This window comes from Lemur catta, chromosome 18 (genome assembly GCF_020740605.2).
Source record: "Lemur catta isolate mLemCat1 chromosome 18, mLemCat1.pri, whole genome shotgun sequence".
Classification (NCBI taxonomy): domain Eukaryota; kingdom Metazoa; phylum Chordata; class Mammalia; order Primates; family Lemuridae; genus Lemur; species Lemur catta.
Window position 1 is genome coordinate 46,789,039 of NC_059145.1, and position 23,959 is coordinate 46,812,997.

Consider the following 23,959-nt stretch of genomic DNA (forward strand, 5'->3'; position numbering starts at 1 on the left):
ATCATTGAATACCTATATATGATTTTTTGTTTTCATTCTTTTTTAAATGTATTGGTATAATGGATTGTGTTGCTATTTAATAGATATCCTGATATTAAATGATGATTATGTCATTAACAAAAAAACTTACATTATTAGCATACTATATTATTTGATATAGTTCTGGATTCTATTAGGTAATGTTTTTATTTGGAATTATACATCTGGGTTTATCAATGTAATTGAGCTATTGTTTTCTTCTCTCTTTTTCTGGTCTCATTTATCAGGTCTTCTTATCAGTTATGCTGGCTTCATAAAATGAATTGAGAGCTTTCCCTGTTTCCTCACAGCCTGGAGTACCTTAAATAAGTTTAAAACCATCTTTTCATTAAAATAAAATGCTCTCAAAATTTTTGGCTTTAGGATCCATTGATACTCTTAAAGATTACCAACAGTCCCCCCTAAAAGCTTGTGTTTATATGTTCTATATCTATTGATATATACCACATTAAAAATTTAAGCTGAGAAAATTTAAAATATTTATGTATCAATTCATTTAAAAATAATAAACCTATTACATTTTGACATAAAATGTTTTATAAAAATCACAATCTTTTCCAAAACAAAAATCATTTAGGGAGAAAAATCATATTGTTTTATATTTTTAAAAGTCTAGTAAGTAGCTTAATAGAAGCCCGCTAGAATCTCAGATCTACTTCTGTATTCAATCTGTTGTGATGCAGTTTCTTAGTATTATCATACAAGTCCTCTTTATCTCATGGCCCCCAAATGATCTCAGGGACCTTTCAAGTCCCTGGACTGCACTTTGAGAACACTGCTTTACAGTTTAAATAAGATGAACTCCCTATGGTACTTGGTCACTAGGGAACCCGGCTCTTTAATATTTGAAGTTAGACAGATGTGCTGTAGTGAATATAAGTGCTCCAAGAAAAGAAAAGTGGTAGGCAAAAGCAGCACAAAACCTGCTTTCAATTCCTGTGAGGAAAAGAAAGTCCCCCCCCCCCCCCCCCCCCCCCCCCCCGAGTGATACAGGTAAGAGTTCATGAAGGAAGCCTGGTTTTGACACAGTATGGGGCTGAGATCGAACCAGTCACCCTGGCAAGATGCTCTGCCTTAAGAGTCTGTGATTAAGAATTCAAGTGTGAATTAAGATACTTGTACCCTTGGATATGTGCGGAATATGCAGGGACTAAGCGGAAACATACCAAGGAATACTGGCCCAACTTTGTAAAACCCCTATTCTTGAATCAATTATTTTAACCATTAGGTAAAGTATATAACTCGTTTTTACTGAGTCAGTTGTGCAATTCTTTACCCACAGTGGTGTCTACAAAGGTAGCTCTTTAAGATGGCAGGCACATTTGGAGCCCCTGATGACAGAAGAGGTAATATTTCTCTTACAGAGTCTGTACATACAGGAATTATCTTACTTTCTGAACATGTTTTCTTGCTATAGGAAAACTAGAAGGACGTGCTAAAAGGAATGAGAAACAGAATGTAAGCAAGCGGAACCTCAGGCCTGGGGAGGAGTGTGCAAGTGCCAATGGTGGTGAAATGGGCTGGGCCATCCCTTGCCCCCGAACTGAGTGGGGAGGGGCGAAGCCAAGCCCAGAGGTCCCTGATGGTGTGCACAAGGGCTGGCCCAGGAGCGCAGGGGCGGGGCGATCCCCAGGAGGCCAGTGGAATGCTGCCTGTGGCTGGCGCTGCAGTCTGGCTGCTGGCTTCTTAAGGCAGCCTGGGCCCCTGGTGCATAGTGTCTCCTGTGGTCCCTGAGGTCACTGTCCCTAGCCCCTCTGGCAGCAGCCCCTCCTTCTCTTGGCTGCAGCCAAGTCCCCGGGGGTTCCAGGCCACTGTGTAGTCTGGGGCGGGGCTCCAGGATGACAACTTGCCTCAGCTGCTTATAGCTCAGGGAGTGCCAGGGACTCAGCTCCCTTCCCTTGGAAGTGCCATCCTGCAACCTCCTGTATCAGGTACAGAATTTCTCATGGGGATGACAAAAATGTTTTGAGTATAGAAGTGGTGATGGTTAGACAGCATTGTGAATGTATTTAATGCCACTGGATTATATGCTTATGAATCGTTAAAATGAGAAATATGATATGACATATATTTTACCACAATTTAAAAAATAGTAATTTATAGAAAGATAATTATAGCCCTAATAAAAATGTCTACTAATTATATAGAGTTATGGCCCCCAAGCCTAGAACACTACCTATGTTTCTGTATAGCCCATGAGCTAAATATGGTTTATATGTTTTTGTTTTTATGTCAGACAGGTAATGTGCCCACATCGTAACAAGGACTGAGGGAGGCACATCTCATGCATGTGCGTGAAAACCCAATCATCGTGCTTATGAACTACAAAATGATCTATATGCATTTTTTAATGGTTGAAAAAACGTAACCTCAACATTTGTGGTTTTAATTTGCATTTCCCTGGTGATTAGTGATGTTGAGTATTTTTTCATCTGTTTATTGGCTATTTGTCTATCTTCTTTTGAAAAGCTTCTGTTCATGTCCTTTGCCTATTTTTTAATGGGGTTGTTTGTTTTCTTTTCTTACTGATTTGCTTGAGTTCTTTATATAATAGATTCTGGTTATTAGCCCTTTATCAGATGTATAGTTTATGAATATTTTCTCCTATTCCATGGATTGCCTGTTTGCTCTGTTGATTATTTCCTTAGCTGTGCAGAAGCTTTTTAATTTAATCAAGTCCCATATTTATTTATTTGTATTGCTGCTGTGATTGCCATTGGGATTTTCTTCATAAATTCTTTGCCTGGACAGATATCTAGAAGAGTTTTTCCAATGTTTTCTTCTAGAATTCTTATGGCTTCATGGCTTACATTTAAGTCTTTTAATTAATTTTTGTGAGTGGTGAGAGACATGAATCCTGTTTCATTCTGCATGTGGCTATCTAATTTTCCCAGCATCATTTATTGAGTAGGGATTCTTTTCCCCAGTGTATATTGTTGTCTGCTTTGGCAAAGACCAGTTTTCTGTATGGACCAAAGTTTTTTAGACTATTGAAATTAACTTAGTATTAATCTAAACTAGATTGTGTTAAGACACCAGGAAGACCACTAAGAAAATACCTCAAAATTATAGTAAAACTAACTATAAGATAATTAAAATAGTATACTAGAAAATACCTATTGTTATGTAAATGACCCCAGAATAGTCTCTGTATGTTGGCATCTAGGTTGTTTATTTCTTCACTGCAGGCTGAGCCATGTTAGCTCCAAAGTCTATTGGCACCAAACTCAAATTTTGGCCCATTAACAAAATTTTAAGAGAGTCTAGACAAGCACAAAATCTCACCCCACATCTTCTGGCCATTGATAGATAGTGACTCATGGGTGTAAGACCCCAACCTGCCATGGTCTTTTGGAGCTCTCTAACTCCGAGACTTCCCACCGTGCTGCTGGGTGACATCACCTAGACACATGAGTTCCTTCTCTGATTCTCCTTTCTCTTTGGAGTCCTTTGACCTATCCCCCTTCTGAGCAGTGACTGCCCATGCTCTAGTCTCTGGACTCACTCTTGCTGTGAGGAACTTTTACCTACATGCAAACCTGTCCGAGTGTTACCCAATAAGTCTCATATATTCTTCTGCCTCCTTACACGCACTGCTTTTTCCTAGATTAGCCACAAAATCCCTCAAACCCCTGAACTTACTTAACAGAAAAGGAAGCAGTGATGGAGACAGGGGCAAAAAAGACAAAAGACATAAAAGGCAAACAGCAAAGTGGCAGATATATATCCTACATTGTCAGCCATGTAAATGTAAGTTGATGAAAAAATCAATCAAAAACCAGAGTTTCTAAAATGGATATTTAAAACAAAACAAAATATGATCCAGTTGTATGCTGTCTACTGGCAGCCCCCAACCTTTTTGGCACTAGGAACCAGTTTCATGGAAGACAATTTTTCCAACAACAGGTGTAGGGGCAATTGTTTCAGGATGATTCAAGCACATTGCATTTATTGTGTACTTTATTTCTATTATTATTTCATTGTAATATAAAATTAAATAGTTATACAACTCACCATAATGCAGAATCTAATGCTGCTGCTAATCTGACCAGGCGGTGCTCAGGTGGTGATGCAAGCGACACTGTCAACCAGCGAGACCTAACAGTCATCTGCAGAACAGTCCACCCTGCAACAGAACACACATTATTCTCGAGTGCACATGGAACCTTCTCCAGTATAGGTCACACATTAAGCAATAAAACAAGACTGAATGCATTTGAAAAGATTAAAATCATACAAAATAAGTTTTTTGACTAGAATGTAATGAAATTAGAAGTCATCAACAGAAGATAACCTGAGAAATTCACATATATGTGGAAATTAAATAGCACGTGACTTTGATCTAGAAAAAAATTAGAGAAAATGCATATTCTTAAAATCAAGAATGACAAAGGGAACATTGCAATTCCTCTTAAAGATAACTTAGTTGGAATGATAAATTCTTAGAAAAATACAAAATACTAAAACTGGCTCAAGAAATGTTAGATAATCTGAATGGACCTATAACAAGTAAAGAGATTTAAATAGTAATATATATTTTTTAAGCTCATGAAGAAAAGACCAGACCCAAGTGGCTTCATTGCTGAGTTCTATGAAACATTTAAGGAAGAATTAACACTAATCTTTCTCAAACTCTTCCAAAAATAGAAGAGGAGGGAACATTTCTTAGAGACCAATATTCTTAGATACCAAAACCAGACAAACATCCCAAGGAAAAGAAGACCAAAGAACAAAATCCTTTATGAATGTAGCTATGAAAAATAATCAACAAAATACTGGCAAACTTAATCCAGCAGCACATAAAAGGATTTTTTACCATGACAAAGAGAAACTTATCCCAGGAATGCAAGATTTGTTTAACATCAAAAAATCAATTATTATATTATACTTTAAAGTGGTGATTTTATAGTCTGTGAATTATATCTCATTGAAGCTGTTATTTAAAAATATAGCCATTGTGCTATTTTCTTCCTGCTACAGGTTTCTCTTAACAAAGAAGCAAAGCAGTGTCTGTTTCATAGGAAGAGTGAAAGAAGATGAATTATAACGTACCCCTTTCTGTAAAACTGAATGATGGACACTTCATGCCTACACTGGGGTTGGGCACCTCTGCTCCTATTAAGGTAGCCATGTGGTGTTGGGCATGGAATGGCACTGGGTAGCAGACATGGTTTCTGACCAGAACCAGTCACTGTGTGAGTTTAGGAAATTCATACGGGTCTTACTTTCCTCATTTGTAAAACACTTCTCTTCAGGTCAGGTTACTTTGTGCATTAAGTCAGTGCTTTTCAAATTTTAGTAGAGATATAAACACTTGAGGATCTTCCTAAAAATGCAGATTTGCCCAGATAGTGCACCTGGCACTCACCATGTAGTTATACCTCCATCTGAAGCTCTGACTCAGGGGGATGGGCGGGACATGAGCAATATATACAACCTGAACTTTTGTACCCCCATAATAAGCTGAAATAAAAAAAAATGGAGATTTGGAGGCCCTGACCCCAAAGTTTCTGACTGAGTAGGTCTGGGGTAAGGCTCTAAAATTCACATTTCTAATGAGCCTCCAAGTCACTCTGATGCTGCTTGCCCAGGACTGCACTTGGAGCAGCACTGTATCAGGGCCACCTTTCAGAATTCAGGCGTGAGTAAGTCTGTTTTTGCTACTCTCATTGGCTGTCTAGTTGTAACCATTTCACAGTATATTAGGGTAAATGAAACCCAGTTGCCATGATTACCATATGTCAGAAACTTCACAGCAAACTTGCTTGTGAGGAAGTTGCTCTGTGATTTTTAATGTCCACCACTAATCATAGACTATCTAGAGAAAGCTTTGTGGCCAAGAGACTTGGAGTCAGAGGGACAGGATTAGAGGGAATGTGGTGGTCTGGGGTGAAAACACTCTCCTAGAGGCCTGGTTGTTAAGACCGTGCCATGGGGAAAGCCAAGTGGCACTTGGGAATTTTCCCTCTCTGGAAGACTGAACTCCATGCACATTTCTGGATCAAACGCTGCAAACTTACAAGGGCACATCTCAGTGGTTCTTGGTGAAGAAGTTTATAATTGTTTAGAAAAGTTGTAGGATTGATTTACCAACATTAAAGGCACATGGGGTATAATATTGAGGCTGGAAGCAAGAAGGCTGGCAGGAAGTTCTGCTTTTGCCTTGACTTGGCTCTAACCTGTGGACAGTCAGTGAATCTTCATGAAACTCAGTTGACTCATCAGGAGTTGGAAATGAAAAATAAAAGATACCCAAGAGGCATTTTAATTTCTGAGTGAGGTACAGGAGGTGGTAATACAAAGAGAACAATTGTGTATGACTTCAAGAGTCCAGACTGGTGGGCCAGAGAACAGTAGGCACCTAAGAAAGATAACAAAGTTTTAAAGGAGAAAGTGTCACCTAAGAACCAACTTAGCAACCAAAAAAAGAATTATGAGATATTTTTGAGTAAAAAAAAGTGTTTATGTTCTTTACATTTTTGTCCTTCCTCAAATGTTCTTTGAGGAGTTTTTCCAAGTTTAGGTAAGTAAATCACTAATTTATTGTGTGTAATGTTACATCTTTGCATTGATAGATAATTATCATCATTGGATATCTGGTTTGAAACCAATTTAGTAATCTCTTATAGAATGAATTAATTTAAGAATGTAAATCAATAGATTGTGTAAATCCATAGATCATGTAGATATTACAAATACACAGAGTGTTAAAACCAGTGACATGCTGGGTCTAGCTCACAAAGACTCACAAGAATCTTACAAACATCTTTTCCTAATTTTGGAAGGTTAAAATTAGGAAATATGGGGAATATATACACCACAGAAATTGGAAAATACTACAGACTAGGACTTCTTTTCTTCAGATAGTCAGTTGTTGAATATTCACCACTGGTTATAACTCAACATTTAGCTTTGCCACCTCTAGTTCTTAGCCTTTAGAAAAACAATAGGTTCTGTTGAATAGCTCTGCTTATGGAATTGATCATCTGTTCCTGAGTTGAGTAAGTCTTTATCTTTTTATACTCTTCTAGGTTGCTAAAAGCAAGGTAGAGGAGGCCATCCAGATAGCAGTTGATGTGCGCTACCGCCATATTGACTCAGCTTACATGTATCTAAATGAAGAGGAGATTGGGCGGGCCATCCGGAAGAAGATCGCCAATGGCACTGTGAGGAGAGAAGACATATTCTATACATCGAAGGTGCTGCATACAGTTATATCTGTACCTGTGGGAAGCTCACTCTTAGCTGTATTGTTTCTTGGCAAATTTCTCTTCTTACTGGTTTGATCTTCATCCACTCAGACCTTGCACCTAAAAAGGCTGGTTAGCAATGTGGATTCTGTAATCAGACTTTTACAGTTAGATCCAGGCTCTGCCACCTCCTAAATGTGTGGCCTTGGATAAACTACCTAAACTCTGTCCCTCTGTTTCCCAAGCTGTAAAATGAAGGTATTATTAAATATCATTTACCTCACAAGAGTTCCATGAGTGTTAGGTTAAAAAATACACATAAAGCTTGTAGAAAAGTTTGATACATTTTAAATGCTTGAAAATGCTGGCTGTTATTATTATCATCATATTTTTTAAAACTCTGGAATGACTTGGCTTTTCCAACTCTGTTCTACTTGCGTTGCGACAATGTAACTTGATCTTTAGCCATAGTTTGAGGTATTGTGATTTGATTTAGAGAGTGTAGGCTTTGGAATCAGACGAAACTAGGATCAAATTTTAGTTCTTTAATATTCTGTTTGACTTTGTGCAATTTCTTAACCCAAGTAGTTTTTTAACCTCTCTGACCCTTAGTCTTCACATCTCAAGCTATTTTGTGGTCAATGCATATTTATTTCTTATCTTTGTGAAGTAGGAATAATAATTCCTCAGAAATGATATAAGGATGATATTAATGTTTGTGAAAGTACTTATGTAGTACTTCTTAAAAAAATTCTTGAGTCATTTTCTCCTAATATCTTTCATATTCATTCACATCACATCTAAAACAAGAAGAAGAACTTAGATATTTAAGACAGATTGAAAAAGAGGCCCCCAAGGATTTTTTCCCCCAGTGTTCATTGAACTGACTGCTGCTATGAAGGAAATAAAAAACACACTTAAATTTGAGGCGAAGGAAAGATTGAGTTGAGGCCCATGCACGTGAATCCCATGCATGCCTACAAAGGGACATTCCTTCTAGACCATGAATGTGACATATGACTGTTTTCAGATGTGGTGTAGCTACAGCACCAGCCTTCTCACACTCATCTTTTAATTCTCCTTTAATTTGTTTCCTTCATTTTAGTTATTTTGATTAATTTTCACCTAGATTATTCTTAAAATGAGGTGACTAAATTACTCTCAAAAAAGTTCCTCACGGGCCTTTCTTTGGAAAACCACTTGGGGTTCTTGTCTAGCAGGCAATTCCCAGTCTGGTTTCCAGATACTGTGTTTGGGCTAGAACCCGGGAATATGTTTTTTACAAATAAATCCGATAATTCTTTTACATTCTAAAGTTTGAGAACCTCTGCTGTAAAATCATATTTCTATTTTCTACATTTATTGCCCGAATTTAGTATGAAAATGTGCTATGATGTTAAAGAACTCAGGAGCTTCACTGGGTAACATGCCGCTTCTCCTCCACTATAAGAGGGATTTTGGTTGCTGATGTGGTTTATTTGCCATTTCATTATTCTGTCCTAAGGACTTTTGAAGAAATAATCCCACACGGCTTCTCTTTCAACTCTTTCAGGTGTGGAGCACCTTTTCTCGTCCAGAATTGGTCCAAACGTGCCTGGAAAGATCACTGAAGAAACTTCAGCTGAGCTATGTGGATCTCTACCTTATTCATTGCCCAATGTCTTTCAAGGTTAGCACCAATTGTTTTACTTTGGTGATACAGGTAAAAAGCAGTTGCTGAATGCAAGAGAACATGCAGTCTGTGAGGAGGAGGAGAAGAACAGAATACTTTAAGACTGTCTCTCTCTCTCTCTTTTTTCAAAACTGTTTCCACCTCAGTTCACTACTTCAGCTCCAGAGTGACAGGGGTCACTGGTGCCAACACCTCTGCTTCAATCTTGTGGATGTGCCACCTATATTTTCAAGTTTTAAGTTCTTGTGCTCTGGAATCTCAACCTCATGCTCACTGATGTCTGTTGAGGAAGAGAAAGTTTAATGCGGATGAGACTCTGCATGGAGATGCTGAAAAGTCACTGACAAGGCAGAGAGTTCTTGGCAAGGGCCCAGGACCAAAGGGCCCACTGGGCATAGTGCCACCCTGAGCTCTGTCCTGGGTGTCTCAAACTTTTAGCACTTTGAAGCATTTCTAAGAAATGTGTTTCCTCAATGTAATTCCTTTGCCTTTAGACTAACTTTACAAATCCTTTCAAGAATTAAGGACAAATTGTTCCGTTGGTCTCAAGGTCTCTAGGCTCCAAACGGCTTGGCTGAGGCCAGACAGAGCTCTGTACAAGCTCCCCTTCTCTCCTGTGTTCCAGCCTGGGGAGGAGATTTTTCCAAAGGACACACATGGAAAAATTATTTTTGACACCGTGGATCTCTGTAGCACATGGGAGGTGAGTGAAGCTCCAGAGAGGCCATGTCTCTGCAACTTGGGGGATTCAGATAAAGGGTAAAGGGGGATCTGGCCCAATTCTGCCCGCTGTTCAAACTCAGGAGAGCCCCTGAATGTCCTTCTGTTTCTCTTGTCGCATATCATTCACTTAATCATTGAACAAGTATTTATTGAGTGTCTAGGTCTATCACGTTCTACTCTATGCACTCAGGCTACATCAGTGAACAGAACCAAGGCCTTGGCCCATGAGGTAGGTATCATGGGAGCAGCGGGTAGAGCTGAGTGAAGGACAGAGAGTGCCAGAGTGGGTTTGGGGCACAGAGAGGCAATTAAAAACAGAGTGGCAGGGAAGGCCTCTTTGAAAGGGTGACGTTTGAGCAAAGACTTGCAGTAGACGGAGGAGCTGACTGTATGGGGAAAGAGTGATATGGGCAGGATGAGAGCCAAGGCAAAGTTTTTAAGAGGGGAGAGACACTGCCATGTTCAAGGAACAGCAAGGGGCCAGAGGAGACTGGGACAGAGTGAGTGAGGTGGATGGCAGGAGGACCTGAGGTCAGATGGAACAGGGAGCGGAGGACTGGCAGGTGGTCTTCCTGCCTTCCATGCTGTACTTGGCTGCGCCCCGCCCCATTCTTCGGGCACTTGTTCTATGGGTCCTCAATGGCATTTTCCTAGGCATTCACTGGAGAGTGTGCTGGGTCCTTGAGCTCTGTCTCTGTCTATTGAGGAAGAGAGTTTAATGTGGATGAGACTCTGCATTGAGATGCTGACAAGTCACTGACAAGGGAGAGAGTTTCTTTTCTTACTCTATCTTCTTACCGATTTTTTCCCTATTACTTCCAGTTTTTTCTTACTCAGTCAATCCCTATCTTATTGGTTGACATCTGCACCTTGAAAGACTATGCCTCTCCTACTGTCTCAGGCTCCCACCCCCCGTCCCACCCTTAGCATATTAACATTTATTTCTCTTCTCTAGTCTGTGACACAGGCTACTCCTCATAAAACCTTCCTCCCCAGGCCATGGAGAAGTGTAAGGATGCAGGATTGGCCAAGTCCATTGGGGTGTCCAACTTTAACCGCAGGCAGCTGGAAAAGATCCTGAACAAGCCAGGGCTCAAGTACAAGCCTGTCTGCAACCAGGTGAGCACCACCAATCTGCCCCACCAACTTCTTCTTGCTCTGCTATTCAGCTTTCTCTTTCCTCAATTTGACAAGGCCACTGATGACATTCCCCTCTCATGTATTTTACTGTGGAACATCAGATGCTTCACGAGAACAGAACACATTTCAAATTACTGAAGGCAGGGCCCAAGGCTATGTCACTTTATAAAAATCATCTAAGAGTTTTTTGTACTTAGAGTATAATCTACTAGGTATTGTGGTGGTTAGTCTTTGAAGTTGGAGCTAGCAAAGGACTGACAGCCACTTCCCATCACATGAAAGGTCAATAATTTTGGAACACTTGTGTGTAAAAGGGGTGATTCAAGTCTGACAACTCCTTTAAATGATGTGCCATAAGATGACCACTGAACCTCTCGATACCTCAAAAATATCTCCCGAACTTATGAAAAGCTACTGTTTTTAAAAGACTACTCTGAAAATGGGTAACGTTGATGGTTGTAGGACCATGTGAATGTGCTTAATGCCACTGAAATGTCCACTTAAAAATGGTTAAAATGGTAAAATGTATGTTGTGTGTATTTTACTAGAATAAAAAATTAAAATATTTTTAAAGTCTACTTATTAAGGTAAACCCACTTAAATGGGCAGCACATAAACTGCCCTATCTTGGAGGATTATGAGAGAAGTCCTGTGAGTATGGGAACGATGGACAGTACTTCTGAGCTGCGGGAGGCTCACACTTCCCACAGATGACCACTCCTCATTTGAACATCTTACATGCAGATGGAGTGAGGACAAGTCAATCCATGTAGTAAATATTAGTAAGGCTGATTTTTAATTTTTTGGATGAAAAATACAAGTAGGAATTCTAAAAAGTTTTCTTTTGTGTCTCCTTGGAGGTTTACCTCTTTAGGCATCATCAGTATAGAGAAAGAAAAAAAAATGGTTTTGACTGCAGTACTTGGTGAAGAACCAAAAGGCCAGCTACACCCTACCCTACCCTCTCAAGGGTGAAAAGAATTTGGCCAAATGGAGGCTGACTGGTTGTGAGGAAGATGGCATAGAAAGCTTGAACTAAAGTAGGGTTCGTTACCATCTGGGCAGCAATCTTGGCATAGTAAGAAATTAGCTCAGGTGAGGTGTTACACGGTCCAGGATTGGTTTTAATCCCGGAATCCCATAAATTACTCTATCTCCTCTTTAGTGTTCATGACTAGTAAAGACTAGCAATTTATTTCCACCTAATGATGAAAAAGCCAAAAGTGTTTCCAAATCCCTTTCCACATGGGACAAGATTGAAGCTTGGGGAAGAGTATGGGTGCAATAATTCAGGGTAGGGACATTTTGGGGGGGCTTTAAAGATCAAAGACATCACAACATGATGTGGTATGAAGGAGGAAAATATTCCAGTTCCTGGAGCTCAAGGATGACCTGAGGAAAAAGTGACTCAGATTTGAGGGATGATTTCTTTGGAGAAATGTCTATACAAGTTCTTTTCCCATTTTCCAATTGAGTAATTTGTTTATTTATTTTTGCTACTGAGTTGTAGAAGATTCTTATATATTTTGGATATTAACCCTTTGTACCTATGGTTAATGGTATGTGTACTTTAAAATATGTTGAGGATAGAGCTCATGTTAAGCATTCTTATTGTTTAAAAAGTCCCCCAAAACACAAAACAAAACCAAAACCATAAGCACAGAAGAATACAAGGGAATTTTTGGAGGTGACGGATGTGTTTAGTGCATTGATGGGGGTGATGGTATCACAGGTGTATGCACATGCCTGAACTCATCAAGATGTATACATTAAATGTGTGCATTTTTTAGTATAACAATTATACCTCAATAAAGTTAAAAAAATTTTGAGGGATAATTTCTTTGGATCCTAGGGGTAGCAGCATTGAAGAGAAGAGATAAAAATAAGGAATACTGAGATTAAAGAACTAAGAAAGGCACAAATTACTTCTCATTGTATACAGACAATAAACGAACAAGAATCAAAGACATCACCATGGTTTTCCAGTCTGAGGGACTGAAAGTATGTTTGTTTTCTCAACCTGTCCTCCAAGAACACTGAGATAATTATTTAATCCACGTTGCCATGCTCTCCCTGGGCTGTAATCCAAAATAAAGCCTTTGGGAGCTCTGTGGGTAGAGCGGGTGGATGATGATCATGAGTTGGCCAATGATGCTAGTATTCTTGAATATTTTTGATATCATGCAATACAGTACTCCATGTTCCTGGTATATTTGGCTTTGTTGGTCCTGTAATCTAATGCTCCTGCTTGGTATTCTGCAGGTGGAATGTCATCTTTACCACAACCAAAGCAAACTACTGGAGTTCTGCAAGTCCAAGGACATTGTCTTGAGTGCATATGCTGCCTTGGGCTCTGACCCAGCCAAGGAATGGTAATAATCATCATAAAGTTATTTTAAGCGTAGATACTATAACTTCTGAAGTCATCTCTCAACTGTCTGGGGAAATTAAAAGTAGATAGCAGGAATAATTTATCTTTGTAAACCTTTTATGTAACCCAGACTTACATTATTAATACACAGACTGAGTAAAACATTATTAAATAATAAAATTATTGAAAGCTTTTTTTTCTCTTATAAAATTTTAGAATATTACAGGGGTACAAACATTTTGGTTACATAAATTACCTTTGTACCATTTGAGTCAACATTTATAAGTGTTCCCATTCCCCAGGTAGTGTACATTGTACTCGTTAGGTGTGAATTTACCTATCCCCTCCTCCCCATCCCACATGCTTGATTTCCCATGAATGCTATTTCCATATGTGCATATAAGTGTTGGTCGATTAGTTCCAATTTAATGGTTAGTACATGTGGTGTTTGCTTTTCCATTCTTGTGATATTTCACTTAGAAGAATGGTCTCCAGTTCCATCCAGGTTAATGAAAGAGGTATTCGTTCACCATTTACTTTTATGGCTGAGTAGTACTCCATGGCATACATATACCACATTTTATTAATCCACTCATGTATTGATGGGCACTTGGGTTGTTTCCACATCTTTGCAATTGTAAGTTGCTCTGCTATAAATATTTGAGTGCAGGTATCTTTTTTACAGAATGTCTTTTTTTTTTTTTTTTTTTTTTGCCTTTGGGTAAATACGCAGTAGTGGGATTGCTGGATCAAATGGTAGGTCTACTTTTAGTTCTTTGAAATATCTCCATACTATTTTCCATAGAGGTTTTACTAGTTTGCAGTCCCACAAACAGTGTATGAGTGTTCCTATTTCTCTGCATAAACACCAGCATTTGTTGTTTTGGGAGTTTTAATAAAAGCCATTCTCAGGGAAGTTAAGTGGTATATCACTGTGGTTTTCATTTGCATTTCCCTGGTGATTAGAGATGTTGAGCATTTTTTTCATATGTTTGTTGGCCATTAGTCTATCTTCTTTTGAAAAGTTTCTGTTCGTCTTTTTCCCATTTTTTTTATAATGGGGTTGATTTGTTCTTGCTTATTTGTTTAAGTTCTTTATAGATCCTAGTTATTAGCCCTTTATCGGATATGTAGAAAGCAAATACTGTCTCCCATTCTGTAGGTTGCCTATTCACTCTAATGGTTGTTTCCTTGGCTGTGCAGAAGCTTTTTAGTTTCATCAGGTCCCATTTATTTATTTTTGTTGTTGCTGTGATTGCTTTTGGGGTCTTCTTCATAAATTCTTTGCCTAGGCTGATGTCTATAAGAGTTTTTCCAACATTTTCTTCTAGAATTCTTATACTTTCATGACTTAGGTTTAAGTCTGTTATCCATTTGAGTTGATTTTTGTGAGTGGTGTGGATCTTGTTTCAATCTTCTGCACATGGCTATCCAATTTTTCCAGCATCACTTATTGAGTAGAGATTCTTTAGCCCAATGTATGTTTTTGTCTGCTTTGTCAAAGATCACATGGCAATATGAGGATGGTTTTATATCTGTGTTCGCTGTTCTGGTCTATTGGTCTATGTCTCTGTTCCTGTGGCATTACCACGCTGTTTTGGTTAGGATAGCCTTGTAGTATAGCTTAAAGACCTTAAGCAAACAGAACAAACTGGGAGGCATCAATTTAGCAGACTTTAAGCTATACTGAAAGCATTTTTGAAATAGCAAATTCTTATACAGTAGTTTGTTATTTATTATGATGGGGGAAATTGGGTCTTACTTTGGACAATTGTGTTTTCTTCATTTATTCAATCTTTTACTAAACTTCTCAGAAATACTTTTAAAAAAAATCTAAAAAAAAAAAAAAAAAAAAGGACCTGAGTTTCCTTGCCACCTTACTTTCCTTTTTCCTTCTTCTTTGGATATAACAAAAGAAACAAAACAGATATTGAAACAGCCAGAGGGGAGTAAGGAAGGTTCTAGAGGATTAGCTATCCCTGGCTTGAAGAAGCAGTCTCCAAGTAAAGTGGATATTCAGCCTCAAACGTGTAGCATCTCTGCTTTTCCCCTCAGGAGGAACAAGAACAGCCCAGTTATCCTGGAGGATCCAGTACTCAATGTGGTTGCTGAAAAGCATGGGCAAACTCCTGCCCAGGTGGCCCTGCGCTATCAGCTGCAGCGGGGAGTGGTGGTCCTGGCCAAGAGCTTCAGGGAGAAGAGAATCAAAGAGAACTTCCAGGTACAGAGCAGGGCGCTGGCAGCAGCGGACTGACAGAGGCACATCCTTTGCCATAGATGTGGGTATTTGTGAGGCTGTCAAGGTATGTTTGGGCAAAGCTTGTCTCCTTAGACACTCTCTGCATATCAGCACTGTATTTAAGCATTTTAGCCTCCACCTGCTGCAAGGGAGAGTGCAATGTCTGAAAAGAACACTAAAAAAAGTCAAGACTGCGCTTCAATTCTGATTTTGCTCGTATCTTAGGGCCCTGGGTAAATCACACCTTGACTTCTACAGCTGTAAAGTAAAGGAATTAGATCACATGAGATTTGGGCTCAAAAATCTCTAGGATTCTTTTGCTACAAGGACAGCTATCCAATAAAAGTCTCTGAGGGCAGATTAGAGATGCGAGTCTCAACTGTTTGAATGGACAGATTTTCATGACTTTTGCCACTGAATGAATCCCAGGTACGTGATAATTGTCTCATAAAACCTACACAAATTCCTACATGAATTTGTGTGTTTGTGGAGAGGGGAGAAGAGGAACAGAAATTGCCTCAGGGAAACTGAATTGGTCCTCTCACATTTCGGATAGGCTTTTGACTTCCATTTGACACCAGAGGATATGAAAACTCTAGATGGCCTGAACAGGAATATGCGCTATTTTGAAGATGCTGAGTAAGTAGCTTGTTGTTCTGTAGACACTGGGGAATAGGAGAGTGGAAGAAATTGGCTTATTCCAATCTACAGAAGGCAGAGTCTGTTGCTTAGAAAAGTTGTTGGAAAACATTTTTTTCTTCAGAAATTTACTCTAAGGCTCAGGGCTCTTCCTAGACAAGACTGTGAGCAGGACTCAGTGTAAGATGGAGCCCTCTGAACTCCGCACTGCCGCCTGGGGTGTAGAGCCTCAGCCCTGGGCTTCACTCCAGTCTATATGCTAGTAATTCCCCAGTTTCTGTCTCTAATGCAGGCCTATCTCCTGGTCTCTAGCAGCCTACTGGACAATTCTACTTACTCTGACAGTTCTAACTTACTATATCTAAACTTAAAACCTTCAGCTTCTCTCTCCATATACTCATTGTGTTAATACTATAAACATCAATTTTATGGCACAAATCTCACCCCTACATTTAAGTGACCACTTGGCCCTGCTAATTCTATAGCTCAATATTTCTCATGTTTCCCTAATTTCCATCACAAAGCCCACCTTCTCTAATTCAGGTTTGGAAGCTGAGTTGGCTCCCTTGCAAAACTGGCCACGGGGGTGAATCTTTAACTCTGGTTTCAGAACATTGTTCAGAACTTTCCTCAAGTCTGTGAGTTTCTTCAAGTTTTTAACTGTAAGTTTTTTCACTAGTGAACACTAAGAGGGTTTAGAAAATCAGGAAGAAAGAAGGGGAGATGCCAGATATCAATAGAATGGAGGTGACAATGGCAAGAAAAATCCTTTCCAAAGATATACTTTTAATGACCCTTCAAACTTTAGATTCTGTGATTTTTGGAAGGCTGTACAAATGGGAGAAATCTGCAAGTTATTTTTTTCTGTTCAGTGACATTTAATACATGTATGTAAATATCACAGAAGCTGGGAAATGCAAGTCTCTCCCTCAAGGCCTTCTTCAGCAGGAATCCGGGGAACCTCACAAATCTGTCAGCCCCAGGGAAGACTCCAACCAGCTGCCACTCCTTACCTGCCTTGGGGCTATCATGGTGTTTGTCACTGTTAGTCACCACAGGAACCTAAAATCCCTGGTGCCCAAATAGCTGTGTCCATCACCTTGGCACGTTCCCAGGGTGCCATCTGAAACTCATAGTCAGCCATCAGCAAAACCGTTTTACTCTTGATGTCTATAAATGTTCTTGCTGCTCCCTCTAGCTGCAGTCCTGTTCTTCCTAGCAGCACTGTTTCCTCTCAGTCCTCTGCGGGGTGGTGCAGGGGGGCTGTTCTCTCCCCTAAGCTGTTTATAGAGCTAAGCTGGAATATTGAGTAGGAAGCCTCTTACCCCTCAGTAATCTTCCCAGACCATTCCCTCTCCCCTTTCCTAAGAACACTCCACTCTGGATCTCACGTCATCAGACTACCGCACCACTTCCCCCCCTTGTTTCAGTCATCAGGACTGCATTTCTGGGTCAGTGTGTCTCATCCATGCGAGATTTTAGTACCTGACTACTTGTCACTCTCTCCAGCAGTAGATCTGTCATCGTTTCTTATGATTTCCACAGAGATGACCTTTCAGTGTTTTGACCTCCTCTCTTCCAATGAGCCTAATCTCCAGTCTAACTCAGTCCCTCAACCCCCGGTCTCATCCTAGACCTTGTCATTATTAGTTACTATAACCACTCCACAATCTCAATTTTAAATTCTCACACTGCAATTTTAAATCATCACCTCCTACATGTCCAGCTCATTTGCTATATTGTGCAATATTCCAATAATGTTTCGATTGCCAGAGACCTGCAGCACATTGATTGTACCACGTTTACACGTCGACCCTCTACTGTGCCCACTGTCCTTCTTACCTGTTTAGATTCCAGGATCTATCAATATAAGAATGTCCTTGCACCCTTCACTCTTGCCATTTCTTTTCGTGTTCTTTGCTGGTTTCTCTTCATCAGCTTGAGCTCTCAGCTGTCGAGTGTCCTACAGCTCAACCTGAGAACTCTTCTCTTTTCTCTCTGTGCTCACATTCTTGGTGACTTCATCTAGTCTCATGCTTTAAACACCATCTCGATATAGACTCCCCATATTATATCCAGCCCTGATTGAGGTTCTAGACTAAGATTGGTGTATCTGTCTACTCAACTGCACTTGGGTGTCTACTACGCATCTCAAACATACCATGTCTCTAATTGGGCTTATGATGATATCTGCAATCCCTAGCCCCCACACGTACACAGATACACACATGCTCACACAGACACACACAGAGAGATACACATAGTGACATGCACACACAGATAGACAAACACAGTGATATGCACACAGACATAGACACACACACAAACACAGAGATATGCACAGAGATACAGAGTGACACACAGAGAAACACACAGACACACACAGAGACACATACACACACACACCCTGAATGTGCTCATGTCAAAGTCTTCCTGATCAAGTGGGTGCCCCTGATTGTTCTCCCTGCTTCTGCACTCTCCCTCCTGCACGGTAGTCAGAGTGAACGGTTTAAAAAGTAGGCGTAATCAGGTGATCATCTTCTCAATATCTGGCAGCCTGCATCTCACACAGACCTACCAGGACCAACAGGCACTCCCTCCCCCACCTCTGTGTCCATGCCCTACTACTCTCCCCTCCTGACTCCAGCTCAGCCCCACTGACCTTGCTGTTCCTCACATCTGCCAGGCCTGGCTCAGGGCCTTTGCACGGGCTATTCTCTCTGCCTTCAGAGCTCCTTCTCCAGATAGCTGGATGGGTCATTCCTTTACATCCTTCAGGTATTAACTCATGTCATGCTGGTGATGCCATCTGTTACTGAATTAAAAATGCAGCTCTTCCCAGAACATCCTTTCCCCCTAACTCTGCTTTATTTTCCTCCTTGCCACATATCCCTGTCTAACATACTACATAGTACACTGATTTATTTTAATTTTTTGTTTACCACATTAGAGTGCTGGATTCTGAGGGCAGGCTTTTTGTTTTGTTTTGGTTCTTCACCTACTATCTCCCTGGGGGCTCAATCAATACTGGTTGAATAAATAACATAATAAAATGATAAAGAGGTAAGGGAGTATGGAGATGCAGGAAGTAACTCATCACAATAAATATCAATAATATTAATCAATAATAATTATTCAATGAGTTAGCATTTTCTATCTCAAAATTATTACTTAATAGAATTTACCTTGCTAAAAGGGAAGCTCCCCATTGAAGTGACTTCATCTTACAATCACCGTGCCTAAGTCTGACATATAATTTTCCCCTAGAAAAGTCATAGATAAATTATTTCTGAGTGCTTAAAAGGAATTGAACAGTGCTGTTTTTGTTACCTTTCTCATCATCACCTTAAAATATTTATTAACTGTTAATATTAAATCAGACTGGGCATTGTTTTAAAAGAGATAGAATTTGTTTTTGCCCTCCTGGCCGTTCAAAGTATAAACACAAATAGTTTATATTCTTAATTTGTAGAATAACTTACCTGTAAAATCTGAATATATTGGTATATTTGTTTGTGTGTAGGTATATTTATTTTCCACAATATATTCATGACAGTGTGATGCAACAGTACATGGTTATTGTAAAACTAGTTGGGTTTGTACTTATCTCAAAAAGAAAACTATGTTAATTTTCATGCTTATGCCTAAATTTAACAGAAATCTCTTTTCACTTAGTCTAAAAGCAGTTAATTGACCAAGACTCTCCCTTTATGTTTTAGATTTGCTAATCACCCAGAATATCCATTTCTTGATGAATATTAACAAAGAGTCTACAGTTGCTCCAGAGTTCTTTGATTTTGGTTGACGAATAGAGAACATCTCAAGAATGAGACGTTACCTGGTTTATTCCGTATTGCTTAGCTTGCTGAGTCACAAGTTGGCCCAAGTTCCCAAATTAGGTAGTAAAAGTCTCTAAACCTACTTTTTATTTCTCTAAAGAAAATAAGGATGTACTTTAAACAACCTAACCTACTGCAGCTTTGACATTTATTTGCTTTTTTGTTTTTTTACCTGTTTCACTGAGGTTGAAGCGCTGACATCCCTGGAAGTGATCACAGGGGATGTGAATCTCTCAGAACACGTGAATCATTTGTTATAACTTCACATTTTCAAAGTCTAGCTTTTCACTTCTTTGTAGTTCTTATTTTTTTTCCATTTTCTTCTGTGAATTTTCCACACCATATAATTTTGTTAGAAGTTATAAATGGATTTAAAATTTAATCAATACATAATACCCAAAATGTCCCGATTTTAATAAAGGACACTTATCATACCAAGAACAAGGACGGTCTCAAACTGAATTAAAAAAGATAAGCATAAGATGCATACAATAAAATCTGATCAACATATTATCTGACCAAGATTTTAAAGCAACCATCATAAAAATGTTTCAACAGCAATTATAAACACAATTGCAATAAAAATAAAGTTTTAGTAAAGAAATAGTCTCAGCAAACAAGTATAAGATATAAAGAATAACCAAATGGAAACTTTAGAACTGAAAAATACAATAATCAAAATAAAAATTCAGTGAATCCAATCATAGCATAAGGTAACAATTAAATTAAATAATCAGTAAACTGGAAGATAATATAAATCACCCAGTAGGAACAACAGAGAGAAAATACACAGACGAAAAAAAGGAACAGCGCCTCAAAGACCTGTGGAACTATAACAAAAAGCCTAACATTTATGTCCTCAAAGCCCTGAGAGGAAAGGAAACAAAGGATGGATTTGGAAAAGTACGTGAAGAAGCAGTGGCTGAAAACTTTCCAAATTTAGAAATATACATAAACCTGCAGAGTCAAGAAGATAAATGATCCCCAAGCAATATAAATGAAAAGAAATACACATCAAGATACATCATAATTAAATTTATGAAAACTAAAGAAAAAGAGAAGATCTTGAAAGCAGCGAGAGAGAAATGAAACCTTACTTACAGGCGAAAAAAATCTAAACGACAGTGGATTTTTCATCTAAAACCATGAAGGCCAGAAGGAAGTGACAATAATTTCCAAGTCTGAAAGAAAATAACTGTTAATCCAGAATCTTATATCCAACAAAAATAGCTTTCAAGAATACCAGGGATATCAAGACATTCCCAGATGAAGTAAAAATAAAAGAATTTTTGCAAGAACACCTATCCTAAAAGAATGGCTAAAGTAAATTTTCTAAACATAAAGAAAACGGTAAATGATGAAACCTTGTAACATCAGGAAGGAAAAAACATATGGTAAGCAAAAATATGGGCAAATACAATAGATTTTCTTTATCCTCTTGAGTTTTCTAATGTTTGGCAGTTGAAGCAAATCCAAGTTCCAAAGCTGTGCACCATGTCACCCTGGGGCACCACAGTGAACTCACAGGAATGCCACAGGCCTTTCACCAGAGAGGATATACAAATGGCTGATAAGCACATGAAAAGATGCTCAACATTAGTCATTAAGAATAGCTATAATATTAATAACAAAGACTAATGATGTTGAGAGTGTGGAGAAATGGAAATCCTCACACATTTCTACACTACAATTTCCAGTGTGTAAGGGAATGGAAACTTGTGCAATTTGAAAAACAGTTGTCAGTTTCTCACAACAGTTAAACATAAAACTGCCACACAACCAGCAATCCCCTGTCGTCCTCCCTAAGGTCCTTCTACAGCCCACCATTATCCCCTGAACAAATGATCCCTGACTCTGTTTCCTGCTTTTTATGCTTTTGATTGCCACTTACCCTTGGATTTTCCATTCAAATGAAAAGCGCAAGTGCCCAGTGAAGACAGTATCTATTCAGATAGGATCCCCTAGTCCTAAAGTCATCAGAAATGCATACAAGCCACTTGACACAGTGCGTCCCTCAAAGAGCACACATTCATACCTTTAGTCTGTGGAGCTTGCTCTGCAGTCCCCAGTGTGCAGAAGAACTTAAACACAGAAGCCACATTCCCTATAGAAAAGCAGAGGTGCCACGGAAGAGGGAAGAGGGCTTTGTGAGCTCCACTCTTAGAATTAAAAGGCAAGATGCACAGAGCTGTCAAATACCACCTGAAAGGGAATTAGGAAATACTGATCAAGAATGCGATTGCATACGCTCTGTGAAACTTCTCCAGCTTTACAATTTCCCACCATTTGCTTCTTTTTGCTATCCACTGTTTCTTTCTTCACAGTGGTTTTACAAAGGGTAAGAAACCCTAAAATCAAATAGGCAGTGCAAATATTGCCATCTCCTGCCAGAACCACAAATGAGCTTGAACATTAAGTGTTCCCCAAGTGCCACTTGGTGGCAGCCTTAATTGACAGTTTTCATGTGGCCTTGGGAAATAGTCCATAAAATGCAATACTATAGTCAATCCTCATTATGCAGCTGTTTTGAAATACACAATATGTTATTAACTATAGCTGTCCTAGTCTGCAATGGAACACCAGAACTTATTCCCCCTCCAACTGCAGCTTTGTACCCGCTGACCAACTTCCCCTCCCTGCCCCAGCATCGAGTAACCACTGTCCTACCCTCTACTTCTGGTTTAGGTGTAAGTGACGAGTGACATATGCAAAATAGTATGGCTAGATCTGTGACTCTGGGAGATAAAGAAAATAAAAAATACATACAGGCACACACACACATGCATGTGCACACAGACTACGAGGTGCTGACTGTGTACCTGCTTTCTGTACACCACTTAATCCTGATGCCCTTAGGTAGGCAGTGATGACAAATGTAAGGCTTAAGAGACTATCTGCACAAAGTCACACAGCTAACAAGTGACAGGGAGTCAGAAACATGGAAATGTTAAGTCCATGGGGGTGAAGCTGGGAGGAGTCAGAAACTGCCTGGTGACATGGGGGTGGCAGGAAACCCTCTAAGTACCCTCCTATTTCTGGTCCTTTATCAACAGCCTTACTAAACCTCTCTCCTTGCAGACTGGCCAAACCATGGCACCTCACCCTCACATCTACCTCCACTAGAATGAGCCTCACTCAAGGTTCTCTTATGAACAATAAACATCTTTTCATTTTGTGATGGCTGCAGCAATCCTCTCTCTCTTGGAGCCTAGAGCCAGGATATTCCTACATGCTCAGGTACATCTGGAAGGTTGGGCAGGGAGGTAGACATGAGGAATTGAGGAACAAGACGATGGTGATAAAAATGGCCAGAGTAACAACCCATCTTCACTGAGACTTTTCAACAACATTGTGAGGTGCTATAATTACTCTCACTGAACAGATGAGGAAACTGAGGCCTCGGAAGATAAAGCAGTATGCTTAGCATCAGAGAGCCTACATGCCTGAGTAGCAGCCCTGCCTGTGGTGAGATGGAATTGGGAAGTGACACGGAGGGAACCGTGTTCAAACCAGGCCCCTCTGGCCCCCGGGCAACCCTTGTCTGCCTTCAGATGGGGCAGGAACTCTGAGAGGCTGGCATGGAGATGGACAGGGGTGGGGTGGAGGGGAGGGCAGGGGGCAGACACAGGAAAAGGGGAGTGTGACCATCGGGGACACTGTGGGGCAGACATCAGATTTTCTTTCTGCTGAACTCCCTCTGGATAGGAGCCAAGGAGTCAAATAGAAGTGACGTCCCTGGAGAATCAGCGTGAAACTGAGGGCACAGAACGAGGCCAGATGCGCTGAGAGGCAAGGGGCAGTGACCATGGCCTCCGGATAGCACTATGTCCATGAAACCCACCGTGCACCAAGCCAGTCTGGTGTGAGCACCCCTCTGCCACGGCCTCTTCCCGATATGCTGAGTCTCAAAAGGATAAACAAGCAGATGCAGAGAAGGGAGCCATCTGATTTCCTTCATCTCTGATTTGGGGTTTCAACAGGTATAATTTGACTTACCAGAAGACCTTGTTAAAAATAGTATTTAAAAAGTAAAATTTAGATTTTAAATCAGAAAAAAGAAGCCTCTCTTTTAAACTGAAACTGTCCCAGATTTACCCCGTTTCCCTC

At 39.8% G+C, this 23,959-nt stretch overlaps 1 protein-coding gene and 1 non-coding gene across 9 annotated transcripts; one reads left to right on the forward strand and one right to left on the reverse strand.

Annotated features, from left to right (window-relative positions):
* The first annotated feature begins 1,724 nt into the window (after positions 1–1,724).
* On the forward strand, positions 1,725–23,028 carry LOC123623047 (aldo-keto reductase family 1 member C3-like). 8 transcript variants are annotated; one of them, XM_045529716.1, is made up of 11 exons: positions 1,729–1,970; positions 2,276–2,329; positions 5,020–5,162; positions 7,071–7,238; positions 8,782–8,898; positions 9,452–9,604; positions 10,621–10,743; positions 13,027–13,136; positions 15,191–15,356; positions 15,931–16,013; positions 19,733–23,028. In XM_045529716.1, the coding sequence occupies exons 3-11, from the start codon at positions 5,076–5,078 to the stop codon at positions 19,773–19,775; spliced, it is 1,050 nt and encodes a 349-aa protein (XP_045385672.1). In that variant the 5' UTR covers positions 1,729–1,970; positions 2,276–2,329; positions 5,020–5,075; the 3' UTR covers positions 19,776–23,028. The 8 variants fall into 8 exon arrangements, 6 of the variants coding, with proteins under 6 accessions (XP_045385674.1, XP_045385672.1, XP_045385670.1 ...); XR_006729764.1 differs by lacking the exon at positions 2,276–2,329 and having other exon boundaries at positions 1,726–1,970; positions 5,016–5,162; positions 15,600–16,013; positions 19,733–19,749; XM_045529714.1 differs by lacking the exon at positions 2,276–2,329 and having other exon boundaries at positions 5,016–5,162.
* On the reverse strand, positions 2,270–2,373 carry LOC123623705. The gene has a single exon (XR_006729992.1). It is a non-coding gene; the product is annotated as a small nucleolar RNA U13 (small nucleolar RNA).
* Positions 23,029–23,959: the final 931 nt, after the last annotated feature.

Bases quoted from the DNA above. Each gene is read 5' to 3' on its own strand.
- LOC123623047 (XM_045529716.1), top strand. From the start codon at position 5,076: ATGAATTATAACGTACCCCTTTCTGTAAAACTGAATGATGGACACTTC. The intron at 15,357-15,930 runs GTACAGAGCAGG...CATTTCGGATAG, and splicing joins GAATCAAAGAGAACTTCCAG to GCTTTTGACTTCCATTTGAC. The intron at 16,014-19,732 runs GTAAGTAGCTTG...TTTATGTTTTAG, and splicing joins CGCTATTTTGAAGATGCTGA to ATTTGCTAATCACCCAGAAT.